The 22,618-nt window shown below is 35.3% G+C and overlaps 2 protein-coding genes across 2 annotated transcripts; both read right to left on the bottom strand.

Annotated features, from left to right (window-relative positions):
- Positions 1-308: 308 nt before the first annotated feature.
- Positions 309-9,428, bottom strand: LOC142536833 (UTP--glucose-1-phosphate uridylyltransferase). The gene is made up of 21 exons (XM_075642206.1): positions 9,235-9,428; positions 9,087-9,134; positions 5,715-5,806; positions 5,462-5,552; positions 4,780-4,840; positions 4,623-4,700; positions 4,493-4,543; positions 4,336-4,409; positions 4,007-4,079; positions 3,845-3,902; positions 3,604-3,650; positions 3,457-3,522; positions 2,854-2,886; positions 2,041-2,093; positions 1,873-1,948; positions 1,741-1,797; positions 1,539-1,622; positions 1,342-1,440; positions 1,157-1,261; positions 972-1,043; positions 309-465 (listed from the first exon to the last, which is right to left on the bottom strand). Exons 1-21 carry the CDS (start codon positions 9,315-9,317, stop codon positions 439-441), a joined length of 1,428 nt encoding a protein of 475 aa, XP_075498321.1. The 5' UTR covers positions 9,318-9,428; the 3' UTR covers positions 309-438.
- Positions 9,429-12,691: 3,263 nt separating this feature from the next.
- LOC142536831 (protein REVEILLE 1-like) lies at positions 12,692-15,968 on the bottom strand. Its single transcript, XM_075642203.1, has 6 exons — positions 15,389-15,968; positions 14,770-14,898; positions 14,565-14,676; positions 14,417-14,478; positions 13,969-14,280; positions 12,692-13,637 (listed from the first exon to the last, which is right to left on the bottom strand). The coding sequence occupies exons 1-6, from the start codon at positions 15,413-15,415 to the stop codon at positions 12,951-12,953; spliced, it is 1,329 nt and encodes a 442-aa protein (XP_075498318.1). The 5' UTR covers positions 15,416-15,968; the 3' UTR covers positions 12,692-12,950.
- Between the last annotated feature and the right edge of the window lie 6,650 nt (positions 15,969-22,618).

The raw sequence follows: 22,618 nt of genomic DNA, 5'->3' as shown, positions 1-22,618 counted from the left end.
ATCGAATTAATTTTTAATGATGATTTAGAGTTAATACTTGAAAATATAATTTTCTCACTTGTAATTTATGCGCTCGTGGGAACGTGTGGTGTTGGAGATCAATTATTGGATCTGAGGTGCTCTCGTGTGTGCCTGTGCGTGTTTTTCCTTCCTGAGTAATAATAACTCAAGGAATCACACATGGGGAGCTCACAGATTCTGATGACTAATCAATGCATCACAAATTCTTTTATATATATATATATATAAAAGAACGCTTCAAATGGGTTTATTCACCTCATACTTCAATATATATATATATATATATATATAAAAGAACGCTTCAAATGGGTTTATTCACCTCATACTTCAATTCTTGATGCTATAATCACAAGAAAAAAATTATGTAAAAAGAACTTCTCGTAGAAATGTTACTTGAATTCAAAAGAAACAAGTCTTCTATATATCTTCAGGACCGTTAATTTCCTGGAAACAAGTTGGACAAAGGTAAGCCAGAGATATAAATTCGAACATAATCGTAAATATGGGGAAAAAACAAACTACTCCTCGCACCGTGGCACATACACGTCGTGTCTGAAACATTTAATTCAGAAGTTTTAAAATTACAAAATGTTTATTTTGATGTATAAAAATGGTATTTAGTCCTCAAGTCCCCTCTAGTGTGTATATCTTGGCTTATACAAACACAGCGTAATTGCACTTAAAACTTGCACATATCCTCAAATAATGAAATATCCGCACGCTAAAATATTTTTCAGTAGATTTGAAATGATTTACTTTACCTGTTAGAAACAAAGTTATTTCTAGCTGAATAAATTTTTCATACCAGCATGTGGGTTGTACAAACGCATGAATGAAGCACTTAGGTTTCAAGTCGACATTTTAATCCTACAATTAATCTTGCTAGATAGACCAGGTAATTTCTCTAATCCAATAACACTTAATTTATCATGATAGATGCAGCATATTACCTTGTTTGCTATAAAAGCTCCGTCAGGTATTTCCAGCTTCAGGCCAGTTTTTGCAGAAATTGTAACTTTACCCTGAAAGAAAAAGTACCACATCCACCAAGATGAATAAAAATATCATGAGATATGAGAAGCTTAAAAGCATTCATTCACATTTAAACCACAAGAGCAACCGAATTTCAAGTTACCTTCAGAGTAACACCAGCTCCAAACCATACGTCGCCCGTTACCTTCAAGCTATCCAGTTCAATAATGCTGGGGATAGACTTAAATCGACTTAAGAAATTGCCAACCTATTACGGAAAGATCTCAGATTACATGATTTAGAGATATTCGCCAATCAAAGAAAATAACAGCTGATATAAACCCAAACCTTCTTGAATTCAGGTCCCAAATCAATAGAAGGATTGGAAGGATTGGCCCTTGCAGGGTTCCGGTTCACAAAGCCATGAGACAAGGTGTATAGATCAGACTGAGGAATGATTGAGTCAGAAACCAATTATAAGCAGCGTGTGGCTCGCGTCATTAGTGTATTCAATGCACAAACTATGGCATATGCCATAGACTTACTTGGACTAGAAGCAGATCTGAAGTTGCTTTTACGGGAAGGAAACGAGATCGGGGAACGTTGGTGCCAATAGCATGATTAAAGAACTGAATTACGATTGCTTAAGTTAATTTAATTAACGTGGAAAAATAATTGGGAACCAAATTAAAATTCAATGCGTCAAAATTTGACTATTTCAAAGACATTTGAAGGTACTGTCTGTACCCTTATTGCCGCCCCTGCAGCAGTCTCAAGTTGAAGAACTTTCACCCCATCCACTTCCTATAAAAGTCGTATTGGCGTGATTAGAAAGGTCCGGTTTCCCAGAAAGATTTCTACTAGCAATAAACGTCGTACCTTTGGGTTGGGAATAATTTCCATCCTCAGATCATCTTCTTTCACAAGTCTTTTGATTGCATGCAAGTTCACCCACCTGCAAGATATGGTGATACAAGTAGTTATGCATTTCTCTAGAAAAATGCAGTAATATAGCCAGAAGTAACCTGGGGTAATTTTCTGACTTACAAATTGTTGGTGTTGAAAATTTTGAACTTCTCTATGGACTTAAATTCATTGACCTGTATCAACAAGAAAATATCCATCAGTTCAACCCCAAGCAGTAGTGGCCCGTGATATTTATTAACAGCAGGAACACAAAAAGACAAGACCATTTAAGTGGGCTTTTGGCTAAATTTGTTTAAAGCATCTTATAACGTCCTCGACATATTGTTATGCTCCTGAAGAACATATAAGATTATAGATCACATTTGTAAAATATGTTCTTAGAAAGCATATAAAATGATTTATTTTATGTTATCGTAATTCTAGTGAAAAAAGATAAAAGATATTTGACATTCTAAAAAAATGAGTTGGGATTCCCTGATTCCACTCTAAAAAGAAACTAGACATTTGACATTTTTAACAATGAGTTGGGACTCCCTGATTTCTTGCAACAAGAACTTATGATCACTAAACATCTTATCATGGAAAATTATAAGAACTAAAAGTTCATTTATTTTTATTTTGATCAGTGAACTCGACTTTCAATTTTATATGATTGATGATTATTAATGATCTCAACCTATTAGTTCGAAAATTTATTTTCAATGGTCGTCCAATATGAAACTGTAAAAGTTTTGATGCAGTTATAAGAGCCTTAAAAATGCATCCGAAAATACGTGTTTATTTCTATACCCAAAATGCAATAAATAATGGTACATTGTTGTACGTGGATTTAATAACCACGGTAACCAGATAGATTCACATCATAAATAAAGAAATTACTTAAACTGCTATAATAGAAAACCAAATAGAACAGATAAAAGAATTAGCACTCACGTATTCGTCTGGAACTTGTGCAATTTCCAGAAGCTGCAGCACGGACAAGACAACAGTTACCCTAACTAATATTGAAGATTAACAAGAGAGTTTAAAAAAGATATTGATTAGTAAATACAGGCGCAAATTAAGTGATAGAGAAGACAGCTGTATTTTATTGCTAATTTGTTGTCAGATACTGGAAAACAAAATAACAGCTATTTATTTTGTCAGAACTGAAATATGTCAGTGTTGCTATAGTTACAATCTGAAAGACAACACATGGACCAAATCTTAGAGTTGAGTTCACGTGCACAAAAGTAACTTGGTATCTCAAAGCTGAAGCATAAGGCTCAACATTGGTCAACAGCTTTTGATGGCTTGCCACCTATTTCTCCAAAATGGTGACCACTAGTTTAAACCCTTCCAGGAAGGAATCTACCAGAGTTCACAAAAACTGAGCCAGGATAATTTCAGGAAAAATAAAATCAAATAAAATTGAGCCAGCATATGAAACTGTTCTATTTCAATCTACTATGTTATGGAGGTGGATTCATAAGAATCAAAGAATTTAAACTTCAGGATTGAATGTTATATGAGGAGAAATGCAACCACTCAACATACCTGTACTTTCCCTTCATAAGAGATTAGTGTACCACCCTTCACGTCAGCTAGAGTCTTGGGTGTGACCTGCACAAACACGTACGTTGATCTCTGGAAACAATTTGTCCTAAAATGAATAAAATTTAAGAATAAACCATTTTTTAGTACCTCCATGCAATATTCATTCTTGTTATTGATCAAATGGTTTAAAATTTCTGCAACAGTGAATTAAGGCAGGGTTTTGCAGATGAATCCACAGATTCTACCTCGAATAAAACACACATGCACGTACATACATACATACACGTATAAAGCAAAAATTAAATTCTACAAGATGGCAGCTAAACACAAAAATATTATTAAGTGCTTGAACAATATGTAAAGCTGAGATTTCAGTCACCAAGGATACTCAAATCAACAACAGCACCCAAGTTATCAGAATTGGCAACAAAGACGTATTCTTTTCCCTGAGAGGAAAAAGAAAGAAGAAAATAAGAATGAGATGTAACCAGACATCCTTGAGCAGTTGTGTACCTTAATAAAAAGAGCTTGGTGCTTTATACAGCTGCACCTGTGATAGTAAGAGATCAAGTTTCCCACTATTCATCAAAGATGGAAAGACATCTCCATGACCAGGGGGGTACCTGTATTTGCAACATGCATTAATAAGACTTAAAGATTCTAAAACAAAGAAAATGAAATATGCATAAAATGTGAAAAGATTAGTGAAACTAAAGATATATTTGAAGATTACAATATACATCATGTCCTTAAATAAGTAAAGTAAACACTGCATAAGAAAATAACAACGGACACCAGAAGTATCAGTTAAATTTAAAACTTGCCAAAATATAAATCTGCAAGAATCAGAAGAACAAACGAATCAGTGACAGAAAATACCATGCATCCTTGCCAACATTTCCTTTGCTGGGAAGGGGCAAGAAATCATCAACAACCAAACGAGGGTACTGACTCTGAAAAGTAAAGGAAATGAACTCAGACCACCAAAATTGTCATCACAAAATTATTGCAGAAAAATGAACATATGTATACAGACCTGATTAAATGTATGAATTTCGATGTTTGTGTTCGTATACTTTTCAACAATCTGGCATATGAAAAGAAAAAATAATCATGTTTAATTTCATCTGGAGAGACTCCTCCCATAGGTAGAACTGATATCTTACCTTCAAAGTATCATCATGAGTGTTGAATGAATTCATTAAAACCAGGGGCACATTGCATCCATATTTAGCATTGAGTGTCTATTGACAACTGAAAAAATCAGTTGCATGCACCATGGAATAAAACAAAACTGGAGAATATGTGACGTTAGAATAATACCTCAATTTGGATGACAATCAAGTCGAGAAATGTCAAACCATTTCGAACTTCAATGACAGACCTAAATCATGGGAATGAATGCAACTTAAGCCGATTATGATAATCAAAGAGCATCACCGAACACAACTATGACAAGTTTTCTTAAGGGATTGCGTATACAGCCCCCATAAATAGTATATAATTAGAAAATTTTGTTGGTCTAAAATTTGAAAAAAAAATAAAATAAAATGGTAAAGGAATAAAAATATATGTATGTAGCAAATAATAAAATGGTAAAGTAAAAATATATATATATATTTGATATGCTAGTGTTCATTCAGAATCAGTTGCATTTTAGACCACATTAAACAAAAAATGGTGGATCACCCTCACAATTGGTTAAATTTTCAGACAGCCCCTAAGATCGGGTTAGAGGACAAAATGCAGTTCACCAGTTCATTTAGATACCTGAGAACACTTTGAGCACCAAGATTATTACAAGAATTTCACTGGTTTTCAATAGCCTTTAGAAACTATTGCATGAGACGCAACATTATAGAAGCATTCCTTGGTTCAATTGTAAAGTAATCACAGACAGATAAGTGGTTCAATTGTAAAGTAATCACAGACAGATAAAAGGAGAAATATTGTCAAGGCATAGTAATCACAAACAGATAAAAGGAGAAATATTGTCAAGGCATACTTTGGGCCAGTACATCCCATTGTTGTTCCCAAGCCTCCATTGAGCTTTAACACCACAAGTTTGTCCAAAAGTGTCTTTGTCTCTGCATGATCTGTGGTAAAATGGACAGGTAAACACACCAGACCAAATATATATTAACTACGGTAGGCTAAAACATATTAATCCAATCCAAAATTTGATGGTTTTAGGAGAAAAGGAGAGATGTCTTGAAATTGAGAGGTGAAAAAATACAGGATTGGAAAAGGAATAACACCTTCAGGCACAGGGGCTAAGGAGTCATATGGCACCACGACCTCATCAGTTGGGGTCTGAATCTTACTCCACTCTATATGCTGAGCTTCACCACTATTATTTACAAGTTACAACCATACACAAAAAATCAGTTCAGCAGAAATCATAAGTAAATGCAACCCTCTACCATTGTATTCAATCGAATTAAATCATACATGAGTAAGAAGTTAGAAGACACTAAGTTTGTTAGATGTCGAGCATAAACTTTTATAAATATCATTGATACCCTCGGGATAGCCCGGGTTGTGCCCGAGTCATGGACGATTCTTGTGCCCGGGGCATGGACGATCCAGGATACTGGATGGATGGCCAGAATCAAGACAAGTCGGCAGGAAGAGTTCATCAGGAGCCGGGCGGGTGAATGCCTGGGACGTCTCCTCCCCGGGCCACCGGACGCCCGGACTCTCGTACAAACTCCCGGGAACTTTCTACCCAGGCCACCTCGATATGAGCACCGCACTCGAGTATACTAGCAGAATAGGATGTGGGCGACTGTCCCATCTCTGACACCAGTCCGATGGGTTGACAAAATCAGATGGGCTGGATGTGATCAGTATGAGATTTGACATGTCAGAATATAGGGTGTGCTCAGCCGTCCTACTATAATTAGTAGGTAGCACGGAGAACGAGGTCATCATTACTTCTCCTACTATAAATATCAGGTTCTCTCTTTACATTTACATTCATTCATTCATTTACACCAATATCACAACCATCACTTGGTTACATTGGTTCTTGGCTTGAATCATTCACTGACTTAACCATCGGAGTGGCCACACCGGACACCCCTCCGGCGCCCATTCACATGGTTACCTTCTTGAGGGCAGGAAATCCTCTCCGCCCGGGAAAAAAACTTCTGGTTCAGATATGTACATTGCTCTTATTTCCTTCAACATTTTGATAGCAGATCCGGTGGAGCACCCGACCCTGCTCACTCATTTCACCCGGATCGCATCATTGGCGCCGTCTGTGGGAAATTGAGCTCAAGACGTAGATATGGTTTTCATTCAAAAATAAGCCCAACTCTACTTGGCAAACATACAAGTCCGACCAGCTCGGCACTCAGATCTTATATGTGGGTTTCATATGGGCTCAAAGCTCAGCAACTATCCCGGATTGGCATGAAAAGCATTTGTTATGCACTCAGTAGCATACAGCTATATTAGTCACCTAATTTAGCTCAACCAGAGAAGTTTCACTCTACCGAAAATGAATTCGAATTCAATATTTTCAGGTTAGTGATTTGATTTTTAATAAAACTAATACAGCAGGTAAAGCAAAATCTCTTAAGCCCGGGAGGTACGAGGCCCCGGCACATTATCTTAAGTCCGGGAGGTATGAGGCCCCGGCACATTCTTGAAAGTCCGGGAGGTACGAGGCTCCGGCACATTATCTTAAGTCCGGGAGTTATGAGGCCCCGGCACATTCTCTTAAGCCTGGGAGGTATGAGGCCCCGGCATATTATCTAAAGTCCGGGAGACACGAGGCCCCGACACATTATCTAAGCCCAGGGTTCTCAAACCTGGCTCGGGGCTCCGCACCTCAACCATTCCCAAGTCCCGGGACATGCTCCCCGGCCAAGGCTCCGCACCTTGGTTATTTATAAGCCCAGGGTTCTCAAACCTAGCTCGGGGCTCCGCACCTCGACCATTCCCAAGTCCCGGGACATGCTCCCCGGCCCAGGGCTCCGCACCCTAGTTATCTATTAAATCCAGGGATCCGTATCCTGGCTCGGGGATCCGTACCTCGACCATTCATGAAGGCCAGGGCTCCGCACCCTGGTTATTTATTAAGTCCAGGGATCCGTACCCTGGCTCGCGGCTCCGTACCTCGACCATTCATGAAGGCCAGGGCTCCGCACCCTGGTTATCTATTAAGTCCAGGGATCCGTACCCTGGCTCGGAGCTCCGTACCTCGATCATTCATGAAGGCCAGGGCTCCGCACCCTGGTTATCTATTAAGTACAGGGATCCGTACCCTGGCTCGGGGCTCCGTACCTCGACCATTCATGAAGGTCAGGGCTCCGCACCCTGATTATCTATTAAGTCCAGGGACCCGTACCCTGGCTCGGGGCTCCGTACCTCGACCATTCATGAAGGCCAGGGCTCCGCACCCTGGTTATCTATTAAGTCCAGAGACCTGTACCCTGGGCTAGTCATGCGTACCCTGGCTCGGGGCTCCGCACTTCGATCATTCATCAAGCCCGGGAGACGTAAGTTCCCGGCACCTCATCTCATCTCTGGGATACATGAAGCCCCCGATGCTTTTACAGACAAACTAAATATTTTTCATGATCGGGCACACAAGACTAATCGGGACAGCGAGTATGACTCTAGCCCGACTATTTAAGGAGGGACTGATGATACCCTCGAGATAGCCCGGGTGCCCAAGTCATGGACGATTCTTGTGCCCGGGGCATGGACGATCCAGGATACTGGATGGATGGCCAGAATCAAGACAAGTCGGCAGGAAGGGTTCATCAGGAGCCGGGCGGGTGAATGCCTGGGACGTCTCCTCCCCGGGCCACTGGACGCCCGGACTCTCGTTCAAACTCCCGGGAACTTTCTACCTAGGCCACCTCGATATGAGCACCACACTCGAGTATACTAGCAGAATAGGATGTGGGCGACTGTCCCATCTCTGACACCAGGCCGATGGGTTGACAAAATCAGATGGGCTGGATGTGATCAGTATGAGATTTGACATGTCAGAATATAGGGTGTGCTCAGCCGTCCTACTATAATTAGTAGGTAGCACAGAGAACGAGGTCATCATTACTTCTCATACTATAAATATCAGGTTCTCTCTTTACATTTACATTCATTCATTTATTTACACCAATATCACAACCATCACTTGGTTACATTGGTTCTTGGCTTGAATCATTCACTGACTTAACCATCGGAGTGGCCACGCCGGACACCCCTCCGGCGCCTATTCACGTGATTACCTTCTTGGGTGCAGGAAATCCTCTCCGCCCGAGAAAGAACCTTCTGGTTCAGATATGTACATTGCTCTTATTTCCTTCATCATTTTGATAGCAGATCCGGTGGAGCACCCGACCCTGCTCACTCATTTCACCCAGATCGCATCAATCATAAATGAGACTCGAAAACATTCATCTTCCGTCTAGCTTGCTGACCGCACTTAGCATGGAGCTCAAAATCCAAACAAAGGTAAATTAAATAAATCTACTCACTTCTGTTCACAAATTCCGACAAATGAAACACATCAAGCTACTATATACGCAACAAAACACGGAATCCAAACATCTCCGACGATCATAACACGAATAATCAGTCAGTCAAGGGAGGGAAAAAATCTCCAACCGCACCTGAGATATCGAGATACGAGGTTGACAAATCCAGATTTCTCATTCTCGCTGAAACATGAATGCCAATCAAAATCATTCACTCCTCAGATCCGTATTACTTGCAACTAAAATAAAATATTGAAAAAATAAAGGAAAAGGGAAATAAGACCTGATTTGATTGAGACCGGAGACAGCTATTTTGAGGTTGACGATCTTCTCCTCATCAGAATCGCTCAATTTTCTAGTAGCCATTTCAGAATGAATGTCACTCACTGTGAGCTCAATAACAGATTCAGAAACAGAGAGAAGCTGAAACCGAAAAGACACGTAAAAAAAAAAAGAAGCTCTGCCTACGTATGGATCCGTGTAAATATATATAAATGGAAGGGTGTAGTCCGTGGAAATGAGGATAGATGAGGGGCTCAATTATAAATAATCAAAACTCGAGTGGCTCGTGCACGTGTTGAGAGTGCGTTGAAGGCCAACAGGATTGTTTTTGATGCGTGCCCACCACGCCCCATGAAAAACGAGAATATGCGGATTATACCCACGAAATAGGTGGTTGGGTGCGTGGGTTTTTTGCACTATCATTTGTTTGCATGAACATTTTCTTCTCGGATAAAAGTTTACGTGAGACGATCTAATGAGTCGTATTTTGTGAGACAGATATGTTATTTGGGTCATCCATAAAAAATTATTACCATTTTATTTGGATCATCCATGAAAAATTATTACTTTTTATGTTAAGAGTATTACTTTTTATTGTGAATATCGGTAGAGTTGACCCGTCTCACAGATAAAGATTCGTGAAACCGTCTCACAAGAGACATACTCATCTTCTAGTCTCAATTATAACAATTTCGTAAAAAACTTAAAAATATCAAACCTCTACAAATATTATTATCTTTTTATTTATTAAAAATTTATTTACAATTTTCCCCAGATAATAAATTTATCCTAAGGCTAAAAAAATAGGGTAAATATAATTATCATTTTATCTTATTTTTTAAAACAATAATTAAATGTTATTTAAGTTTAAGTTCGAATGACTAAAAATATGAAAAGTAAATTCCGAATATGGGTTATTGTTTTGAAGGTGAGTCTCAAGCTTTATGGAGAATCATTTCGATACCACTTTCGTTTAATTTAAATTATTTTGTACAGAGTATGTTTTTTAATAATCAAGGATGAATATCGAGCTGTTAAATGAAATAATTAATTCAATAATTTTGTAACGCAAATTAAATAAAATTCGAGACCATTCTACATCATTACCATCTTTCTAGATTACTTTGAATAAAAATAAGAAAAATTTCATTATATTATCATAATAATATTCCAAGAGTGCATACAAATATAAACATCTATTCTTGTATGTATAATCTATTAAAAAAGAATAAGTTCTTATGAGACGGTCTCACAGATTTTTATTTGTGAGACGGGTCAGTCCTACCGATCTTCACAATAAAAAACAATACTCTTAGCATAAAAAGTAATATTTTTTCATGGATGACTCTAATAAGATATTCGATCCACGAAATTGATCCGTGAGACCGTCTCACAAGAGTTTTTTTGATTAAAAAATATGAACCCCGAATACATCGATAGATATTCACTTTTATAAGTATAATTGAGATAATGTTTAAGGCGTCATTCGATCAACATAATGAGTTATACTCTTCACGAGTTATGGATCCGTGGTCGAGTTCTAATCCACATGTACTAATCCAACTAGTAAATCGACTGATAATTTTAATCAAGACGTTGGTTTCAAGCATGGAATCGAATAAAGAGAAAATGGCAACGGATCTTCCACTACGATGGATTCGATCTTGGCCAATTTTTTTATCATTCATAACATTCTTTAATTTTTTTTAAAAAAAAAGTTAAACTTCTCATTTACAATAAACACACAGTTCCAATGGTATAACTTCTTGAAAATTGGGGAGATCGTATAAATACATTATATTAAACGAGGATAAAATTTTGTACGTGAAACATGGATTGAATCGAGAAGGTTATTAGTGAGGTAGTGAGTAACAAGGACAAATATGTGATTAGATATTTTATTGTCGTCCTATTAGTAAATATCACGATCTCATCTTTTTATATAACAATATAGATATATGATTTTTTTAAATTATAAACTGGAAACATGGTGACATTGCAACCTCCGCAAAAAAGTAATTCTTCATTTTTCATTTGAATTTTTTAAATTGAAAAGGTGACGAATCAGTTTTTTTTTTTTTTTAAAGATTGCAAACACTGTCTTAATTCAAGTATTGGTAAAGAATAACAAACAATACAAGATTAAAACATCGCAATTCGGTAAAATACTGAAAATCTTAACACAACGTTTAGAAAATTGAATTACTATTCACAAAATAATGGATCATCCCAACAACATAAAATAAATCTTCTTGAGTAGGTATATTGTGAGACGATATCAAGAATCTTTATATGTGAGACGAGTCAACCCTACCGATATTCACAATAAAAAGTCTAGCAATATTTTTTTATGGATGACCTAAATAAGAGATCTGTCTCATAAAATACGAACCGTAAGACCGTCTCACATAAGTTTTTGTCAATCCATTTTCACAATCGAATATTTCCATCCCCCATTCTTCTCTATAATCTTTCATGAATATTCTCAAACCTAACTTTGAAAACCATGTTGAGAAAGATCCGATAACATTGCATCTGTTTTCCCTTTTCGGTCGCGCCATACATATTAGAAAAATATCGTATCATAAATTTTTAATTCGAAGCAACACAAAAAAATAATCTCCACCATCTAGAGGTAGATATGTTCCAAGATTGATTGTATGACTTCAGTACTAATTTATTATTTAACAAATTCCATTCATGTTATTTATGTCATCACGTGTTAGCCATTAAATGTATGATGTAATATTTGTGATTCAGAAACTGCAATATTGTTATTACAGATTTGTAACATAGATTAGCGGGTTTAACTTGCAGAACCATAAGAGAAGATATTAATTTTTTTTGCTAAGAGTGCAGTCGAAACTGTTAGTTATCTCACATCGATTGGATAAAATATCTGAGAGTTGTATATATACACTTGTACAATCCTTCCCCCATGAGCTAGCTTTTGGAGTTGAGTTAGATCCAAGTTTCAATCTTAACATGATATCATAGTTAAGTTTTATCGATATGTGTTGGACTGCCTATAGTTGGGCCATCCATTCACGTTTCAGATGTTTATTACTGGACGTGAGGAATGTGTGTTAGTTGTCTCAATCGGTTGAATAAAATATCTGGGAGGTCCATATATAGACTTGGACAATCCTCCCCCCTTGAGCTAGCTTTTGGAGTTGAGTTAGTCCAAGTTCCAATCTTAACATAAACGAAACACATATAATTGTAAGATTTAACGTAATTTCTGTTGTACTATATATTCACTAGCCATTGTTACTGTTTTTGATAAAGTGGCAATGTTCGATGCTGTTTATACAACAGTCGCACAGAGTAAGTAGCATAGCATATATAGTAACAAGTCATTCCTACTCATGGAGATCCAACCATCTTTCCTACAAGAGGAGCATATACATGAGTGGCAAATGTTAAGTAGCATATGGTTCTTGACTAGGAAATGCAAATGAACAACAAAAACGTTTACATTGAACTTCCAAGCTCTTCTTGATTTTATATACTACAAATTGTACAAAGAAAGCTCAGAGATGTGAGGGATACTGCACGAACACAAATCAACTCCTCGCACATTACAACATTAGAAATTCCAAAACATAAAATACATCTCAAGATTCAATAGGTAAACAAAAATTACACTAGAAATACGTTGCTAAATGTTAATACTCGTGGCACCTCAGAAATTGCATAACGTTTCTTCACAAGCTTTTATAAGCAGAGGCGAACCCTTTGTTTCTCTCGTTCTTCGGAAGCCTCGTTCGAGGTCAGGGTAGATAGGTTTTCGCCAAGGCATCTTTTATAAGGCACAAAACCTTTTCCACATTTAGCTGATTTAGCTGAAATCCTCTTGCTTAATTTGGAGGGCAGTGATTTTTGTCCCTCGGATTTCCTCTCAAATGAGAGGCCATAGCTATCAGCTCCCCAGTTTTTCTCTCCTCCTGTCGTGCAAACCGAATTCGTATTTGAACCAGTTGAGGACCCCTCCTTTTCTTCATCTTTGGGTTGCTTATCACGCGACATTCGAGCTTTGATCGGGGTAGGATTATGCACTTCCTGAGTTGTTGGTGATTTGGTGCGGCAGAGTGTCAACCATGGTAAAGAAACCGGACACTGAGTATCCAAATGGTGTGAGTTTTCACTTACCACTCGCGTGTAATAAATATCGCTATTTGTAGCACCACAACAAAGTGACAAAGGTGCAGCGCTCCAAGGAAATAAACAACTCCCCACGTTTTCACTGGAGGACTCGAGCTTGCTAGGCATAGCTGCTACATTAGATGGTCCACGTGGATTAGAAACGAGTAACGTTTTACCAAACAGCTTCAAGCACTGAGCAGCTGATTCGTTTGAATCTTCTTTAACAAGAGATTCGTTCTGAGACAAAAGCTCCAATCCCTGTCCAGTTTAACTGTTGAATTAGAAAGTAGGGTAGAAGAAATATAGAGAAGAGAGAATGATACGCATCGCAGATTTATATTGTTCGACCACAAACACTCATTCTGTTACATAATCATTATCCCTTCATGTATGCCAAAGTAAACTTTAACAAATATGGTCGAAAAATCTTTAGTATAGCTTAATCAAGAGAAATCACACAAAAAAACATGCTTGAATCTTATTAATATCAAATCATCTCAATCCAATATAGCATAAACATTTTAAGTGGATCAAGAGTTTGCCATATCATGCACTATAGGAAGATGAGTAAAATGAGTAAAGCTAGTACCAGAGAAACTTGTTCATCCGGGCTTGAATATTCATCTTTTAAACCAGAAATTAGAGACAAACAATTTGCCCCAGCACATGCATCTGAGCCAACCGCTGATAATACCGATGTAGGAGATTGGTTTTCTGGTTCCGAAATGGACAGACTAGAAGATAAAGACCTTGTTGGTATCTCGGGTATTATAATTCCTGTTTTAACCGGACAAACCAATTTACGAGGATAAGGGTGCATTGGTTTTCTTTTAGGTCTGGGAGGAGGAATTTCAATTGGTTTTTCGGATTCGGCATCACCTCCATTTGGATCACGTGAGACCTAATCACCACATAGACATCAGAATATCATTGCAACACGAATAGAATAAAGTTTATCAATAACTAAGTTGGATCCCAACATTATAGACCTAGCCCAAAAAGGCGGCAAACTGATCTAAGTGCAGTAAAAGTAATACCTTGGAGAAAAATTTCTGCGCGTGGCTCCGAATCTGCACCGCAGTTTTTGTACTCACGTGCTCTGTAAAGATGAATTTCAAGAATCACCAACATAAGAGAAGTACTGAAAGATACATTTACAGAACACCATTTTAACAAAATAAACACCTTCAATTCTCCTCCAAGCTCGACCGTAGAGTTTCAGCGCCTCGAGAAATTTTTTATGCTCTTCTTCTGTCCATCTTTCTCTTTGTTTTGTTATCGTATATGGCTTCCTCATCTATTCAAAAAGTTTAAAAATAAGCTGCCAAAATGCAAGAGAAGTTGGAAATTACCACCAAAATTGTTATCATGAACAAGAGAGGATATACACCTTCGGAGAAAATTCTTCCCCGTTATGAAACTGCTCCTTCGACTGGGTACCAGCAGGTGTACCCAATTCTAAGAGAGACTTATTGCTACTAGGAGGAAAAGTGTCCAACCCCGTGCCTCCAATTTGCTCCTGCGGTAGAAGGAATAAAGAAAACAACCCACCAAATGTCAAGAACAATACTCGAGAAACCCGCAGCTATGTTTAAATGATTCACATTACAGCAAAACACCGTGGCTGGATTACTACAGCATCAGTGTAAGATTTACTCAATATTCGGACCAAACATATTTGTTGGACAAGAAAATCAAGAACAAGATATCTCTCTAATCGAATTAAACTACTGTACTTGGGGAGTTTAGAAACACTGAACAGTTAAAAAAAAGCGATTATAAATTTCTGTTTCCAAATTTTAGATTTTGCAAACCCTCGCTTCATTTTCCGGGTTTTTTTACCCTTTCACCAGTGCAGAGCATAATTAATTTGGCTAATGGTGGTTAAAAACAAAACACAATTCTTGCTGATACCACTGTAACACCAGAAACCTACGAGAAGTCAAACTAAGCAAATAAAAAACCTTAAAACCAAAAGAAACAATTTTTTTAGTACAAAAATGGCTAACCTGTATAGACTCGGCTGCAGTGACCATCAGTTCTCCAATTTTTTCTTTTCTTTTTTACAGAAATTTCGAAACCTTCTCAGCTGAAGGAAATCAATTCCCTCGATCTCAGTCTTTTTCCGGTGGAAATTCTTATACACCTCAAGAATTGAGAACGGATCCCCGAAATAAATAACACTTAGTAATCTAAGATATCATCTCAAGAAAGTAGGAACCATGTTTTTCCCTCAGAGACGAGGAACAAGAAATTTAAAATCACTGGATGGAAATTTTTGATTATGTGGGAAAAATATAGACAGGGAAGTTCTGATTTTTCAACAAAACTTTGGTAAAACATCAATTTGCAGATATCTTTACATGTACAGAAAAAGTAAGTGAAAAATGCGCAGAAAGACCCCCAAAGACTCGATCTTTAACTGAAAAAACAACTGAGCAGAAACACAAATAAGAAGAAAGAATCAAAAAATACAGAGAAAGAAGGCAAAGAAAGTGAAAGAAAAAGGATATCAGAGAGAGTAAACACACAAAAAAAAAAATGATGCAAAGTGGAGAAATAGTTGTGGGATTGGTTCAGGGGGGAAGGATGAAGAAGATGTAGGGGTGCCACGTCAGATTGGTAAATTTAGTAAAATTAAGGATAAATGGGATGGAATCGTGTGGCTCAAATTAAAAAGAGATGTACGACACGTGGCACACAGCCTTTTTTTTGTTCGTTTTGGCAGTCTTTTGAACTTTTGACTGTTAGTTCACACTTAACAGCCTCCGAAAAATACGAAGGCAAAAATATAATAGTTCATGTTTGCTGACATGGACACCATTTAGCCATGTAAAGATGATGAATTAACATCCCGTGAAATAATTTTTACTGTGAATACAGATAAAGATTCATGATATTGTCTCACAAGATACCTACACTGGATTAAAATGTCAACTTCTAACACACTAAAAAGTAGAACTTTTCAATTTTTGACAAACACAACTCTGTGATTTTACTGGACTCTTTATATTTCACGGGCAGTGACACACTTTTTGCCCACTTTTTGGCACCGATGACGAATGGGAACAGAAATCGAATGAGACAGTTGACTACTTGTGATTTTAGGTAGTTGTAGCATTGAATATGTTATTTTTAAATAGATACATTCTTTTGTTTTCCAACAAAAGATCGTGTACTTTCTAGGTAAAAAAACTCTTTAATTAATATCTGCAGATTTCTCACTCGTTGACTAAATATGATTTTAACTTGTTTCTTACACTTATTTGTATATTTGGTTTGGAAGATTGAAATAATTCTAATTTTCTCTCTACATTTAACTCGCTGAGAGGGAAAAAATGTATGTGGGGATATTTTTGTGGACAAATGTAGGGAATCCTTTCAAGTACTGAACGTGAAGCATGCATGTGTAGTAGTAATCCCGAAATAGTAAACATAGAGGTCCACTCGTATTTATTTCTGGTTACAATTTCTTATCAAGGGGTATCTCTCGCGCATTCTACCTCCCCCACCCCCCATACCTAAATCATTTATAGCCACATGAATATCCAAATTCCAACACCCTCTCGTCAACGATGATAATAATAATTATAATATCGACCACGTTTTATTTTATGATATTGTAAAGATTGAAACTTGAACATGTCTTAATTTTAAAAATTATTTCGAATAATAAGATGATTTCAAAAGAAAATTGTATATATACAGCTTTCAATGAGTTAACACAACCCATGTGAGACATTTAACGTTTATATCTCATAAAAATAACACAAAAACTCATGTGAGACGGTCTCATAGGTCAATTTTGTGAAGATAAAAACTTGTGTGAGACGATCTTACGGGTTGTATTTTGTGAGACGGATATCTTATTTGGGTCATCCATGAAAAAATATTTTTTTAATGCTAAGAGTATTATTTTTTATTGTGAATATCGGTAGGGTTGACCCGTCTTACAGATAAAAGATTCGAGAGACCGTCTCACAAAAGACTTATTCTTTTGTGAAACATATATTCTATATGGGTTATCCACGAAAAATATTACTTTTAATGTCAAATATATTAATTTTATTGTAAATATAGACAGAATTGATTCGTCTCACGAATAAAGATATGTGAAACCGTTTTACCAAAGACTTATATATATATGGTAGCCTTAAAAAGGGGAGAGTTGTGGATTGGAAAGAAAGTGGAAGTGGATGAGGATGAGATGGCCTACACTTCAACCATTAATTAATATATATTCCCAGCTTACTTTCTTGCACTTTTCACTTTTCAGCCACATCACCACCACTTGCCGCCCCACTTCTGTCGATCCACCACGTGTACACTCTGACAGGCATATTTATAAATATCATTTTTATATTATATATATATATATATTTTTATTTTTTTTTTCGTGGCCCAGAAAAATAAGATTGGTCAAAAGGAGATAAATTATACAGCATTGCAAAATAAAATGGTTAATTTTAGGGGAATATATCTTTATCTGATATATAATAAAGTAACTGTGTTTTTTATTTTAAGAATCTATTTCAATAAGTTCTTTAAGAAAATTAAATAATTTATTAATCATAATCGATAAATCAAATATTAAAAATAATTAATTAAATAAAATTTATGCACATGAATTATCGCGTATTTGTTTTCAAGTGGTATGCTAGGTGACGAATGGACTGAACTTTCTAGATCGTCTCTTTGGAAAACAGCCAGCTAAGGAAAAAGATAAAAGAAATAGTAAAAGGACAATATATTGTATAATTGTATATGTTTTTACTTGAAAATTGGACAAGATCCTTTTTTTCGGATACGATAAATTAATGGCATCGCTGACAAGCATTTTTCTTTTTATTATTCAATTTTTTTAATTTCATTTTATTTGTAGGAGAATGGTCAAGTACTTGTCCGAGGAGTGACACGACAAAAAAAATTGGTTTTTAAAGAAACGAGTTATTTATTATATTTAGAGGGAATGTCTCTTGTGAGACGATCGCATGAATCTTTATCTATAAAACGGGTTAATCCTATCGATATTCATAATAAAAATTAATACTCTTGACATAAAAAAATTAATATTTTTTCATAGATGACACAAATAAGATATCCGTCTCAGACAAGTTTTTGCTATCTCTAGAAAGTACATAAAATAGGTAAGCAACTTAATTTTGAATAATTGTTTTTATAGGATTGTGTGAAACTTATTCTATCAGATCAGACATAGAAATAAAATGATTTTTTAATAATTTGTTTTTTTTAAAAATTATTTAATGTTGGTGTGTGTCATAGTAATATATACCAATTTCCATGGTGTCACGCCCCGAAACTCGGGATTGACACCGGCGTCGTTTAACAATCACACAATTGAAAACAACAAGCCTTTGTAGTACAGTTTAAACCGAAACCAGTTTATAATTCATAATTTCTACGAAACAAACATCGTCTTTACAATAAAGAAATCCAACGAAATAGTAAATAATGCGGAAGCGTCTTACAATCCTTTAAATCAGAGAATTCGAAATAAAACCTATTACTAATCTCGTGATTCACCAGCCCCAAAACTGTTCAGACTCTTCGTCCTCAACCTGTTCTTCGGACTTATCTGGGAGCGGAGAGTAATGGGGTGAGTATTTGAGAATACTCAGTAAATGGGGGATATTGAACACAACATAATCAATTTAATAACATTTTCGAAACATACATATACCTACATCATGCTTTTCATAATTGTAACATCGTATCCGCGCCTTCCAACAGTTTACTGATGTCAGTTCCTAAGTTTTAATCCTCTAAGGGGGCGAGGCCATAAAACGGTTCTATCCCACCGTGAAGGGCCATATGTTGGAATTCCAGCCATTTTCAGGGAATCCTCACAGTGTCAACACATACTCGTAACAATTTTCGTAAAAACATATAGTCAGAAGACGGAGCTCGACCGAATTTTTAAAACCAACAACCGAAAAATTCATATGCATAAAACCGAAATTTAAAACAGCCCACTTACAGTGTTTGAATGCTAAGAAAAACGTGGTGGCTCAGCTTCGGGAATGGATCGCTTCTCGCTCCTTCTTCGGACAGACTTCGGCTTGATCCTAGTCTAGCTTCGGGACGATATTCGGCAGAATTTTGGCTTAGGGGTGCTGCTGAATTCGAGATTTTCAGCAAGGGGAATTCGAATTGCTTGAGTGTGAGAATGAGTGGGAGTGGTGGAGTATTTATAGGTGGAGGGAAGTGTGATAATTTTGGTATTCAAATCATACCAAAAGCCATGCCAAATCTCACAATTTTACTCCAATATTTCTTGCAAATTTCGAAAATTATGATACTTAATTAGTGAGATTATCTTCCAATTTCATGGGATTTAAATCTTTGATTATTTCCCTTATGCTTGGCTCGAAAGTGGTGAGGCTGGGTCATGGGATTTCTTTTGAGCCAACTTTGATGATATAGTTTCCAATTTACCTTGCAACTTCCATGCCTCCATGCATTGTAATACTCAGGCAAGAAAATCTAGTAGAAATTCGAAAATAGACAATATTGTGCCTTAGTCTTCTAAGTCTAATATATTATCTCCAATCTTGCAACATATTCTCCCAAATTCGAAATTATGCATGATATTCATAACTTAATAATTTAATATTGTATATCCTAGAGTATCTCCATATTTCCCATATCAAATATTCTCCAATATGTAAATCTTATTTTAATCCAATAATCCAACTAGAATATCATCTACTCTTAAATTTCCTTACAATTTTATTAAATACACTATTGCAAATTTTCGGTTCTCACACATGGTAAAATTTGATCATGTGTATTGGTGTTTAAAAAATCATTTTAATTGTCTTGGTTGTTGTCTTAGTTTTTATTTGCTTCTAGATAATTTTTCGTGAAAGTATTTCGAAAAACTTATTTTAATTGTGTTGGTTGTTCCTATTTCGAGATTTGTTACAATTCAATCATAAACCAGATATTTCGTGTCAAATTTGAGACTTTAGTGTTGAGATTTTAGTGTCAAGTAATTTTTAAGCCGACGGGTCTTTGTTATAAGAAAGTAATAGTAGCATAAATTCATATATAATAATGCTGTGAGTATAATGTGTTTTATATTTATGTGCAAGAGCTGGTTAGTCCAATAACGTATGCTTCATTAAACTGATTGATAATAATAATCATTACAAATTAATTATAATATTTCTATTTAAATAAATGGATAAAAGATATATATGTAAAAATATACCTATATATATATCTATATATCTATACTTCTATACTATATTATTAAGTGTGAGACCCTTAGAGTAACTACCTTAGAGGACACCAAAATATTTAATTCCATAATTACCCTTCTTATTCTACTAAAAACTTCCTCAAGTCACTTCATATTTCACATAGAAAAAAATCTAAACAAAACTTTCATTTTAAATCAAACAACTATTCTAGATTGAAAATAATCTCATGCTAATTGTTTAGGATTATTTGATCAAATTAAAAAGAATAATAACACATGCAACGCGTGTGCATATTTTACTAGTATATATTAAGGATGTCCTAATAGAGACAAAAGTGGACACCAAATTTTTTTTCAATTTTGCCTTTATATAGTATAAATATTACACTTTTGTTTTTGTTTTTTTTTTTAAAAATTTAACAAACATTTTTTTTAATTTTGTTTTTTTTAAATTTCAATAATTCAAATATCACTGTAATCCCTCGATAATTTGTCAAATTTCACTTTAGTCCATCGATAATGATAAAAAGACTGTACACACATGCGGTACTTTTATTTTTGTTTTTTTTTTCAAATTTAACAAACATTTTTTTTTACTTTTGTTTTTTTATTTTCAATAATTGAAAAATCACTTTAATCCCTCGATAATTTGTCAAATTTCACTTTAGTTCATCGATATTGATAAAAAAACTGTACACACACGCACCGCGTGTGAAGATTGACTAGTATGTAAAAAAAAAAACCATCAAATTTCAGATTTCGAGTTAATGGTGGGAACTGGGAACCCAACTTTGGACTGCTGCTTCATTTTTCAATATTTTTATTTGGGCTTGTCATATTGATTGATTTTGGGCTTATACCCAATTCGGCTCCCGGTTCTATATATATATATATATATATATATATATATATATATATAATGTAATAATTTTTCAGAAGCGGAAGTGTTACAAAAAAAAATGTCGCAAAAATTTATATGAGATAATCTCACAACTCTATGTTATAAAATATTTATTCTATCCGATCTGATCTAACCTATAAAAAAATTTATATTTTATATCAAAAATATTATTTTTCACTACAAGTATAACCATATCAACTCGTCTCACATGTATAAATCTGCGAAACCATCCTACATAAGACGTATTTATGGAAAACGGTTTAAATAGATTCATTAATATATATATATGTGTATATATTTTCATGATCAATTATTTTTAGTCTGCTAGTGAAATTTAAAAATAATAAATTTAAGTGTGGTGCGAGGAATAATTATACATATACACTTTAATTTTTAGGAAAATACCACATTTTGCCGACCCCTTTTCCAATAGGCGTCTGTATAAGTGGGAAAAAATTTATTGCAAGAGAACAGAAATTAGTATGTGCAACATTTAAATGTGCTAAAACAAAAATCATTATGGTGTGCAGCAAGCTGAGCGTATAAAGTACTCCTAGCAGTGTTCTAAAAAGCCCATTTAAACGCGTTTAAGCTTGAAACTCGAAAAAAATGCACCGCTTCGGAGAAAAGCGGAAAAAAACAGTTAAACTATAATTTGATCGAATTAAACGTAATTAAGACGCTTAATTAAGTGTGTTTAAGCACAATTAATCACATCTATTTATTTTTAAATTTTTTATTTTGAAAGTATATCTTTTTATTTTAAAATAATAAATTAGGTTTATAATTTAGATGTTTATTTTTAAATTTTAAGTATGATTAAGTATTTCTGATAATGGTTGACAAATATTTAGTATTTTTTAATGTAATTTAGTTGCAAAAACAAATAAAAATTGTAATATTTGAGATTTTTATGCTTTTATAAATATGAGAATTAATGCATTAGGCTTAAATTTATCATATTTATGTATTATTTTATCTATTTATTGGTTTGAGATAATTACAATCACACTAAAAATAAAAAACGTTTTTTCACGTTTAAGTCTGTGCTAATCTCGCTTAAGTTTAAAAAGTTTGGAGCTCAACATCTGTGCTTTCAGACGCTTTACACTT

This window comes from Primulina tabacum, chromosome 2 (assembly GCF_025594145.1).
Source record: "Primulina tabacum isolate GXHZ01 chromosome 2, ASM2559414v2, whole genome shotgun sequence".
Classification (NCBI taxonomy): domain Eukaryota; kingdom Viridiplantae; phylum Streptophyta; class Magnoliopsida; order Lamiales; family Gesneriaceae; genus Primulina; species Primulina tabacum.
The sequence above is the reverse complement of the archived record's forward strand: the minus strand, read 5'-3'. Positions and strand labels throughout refer to the sequence as shown.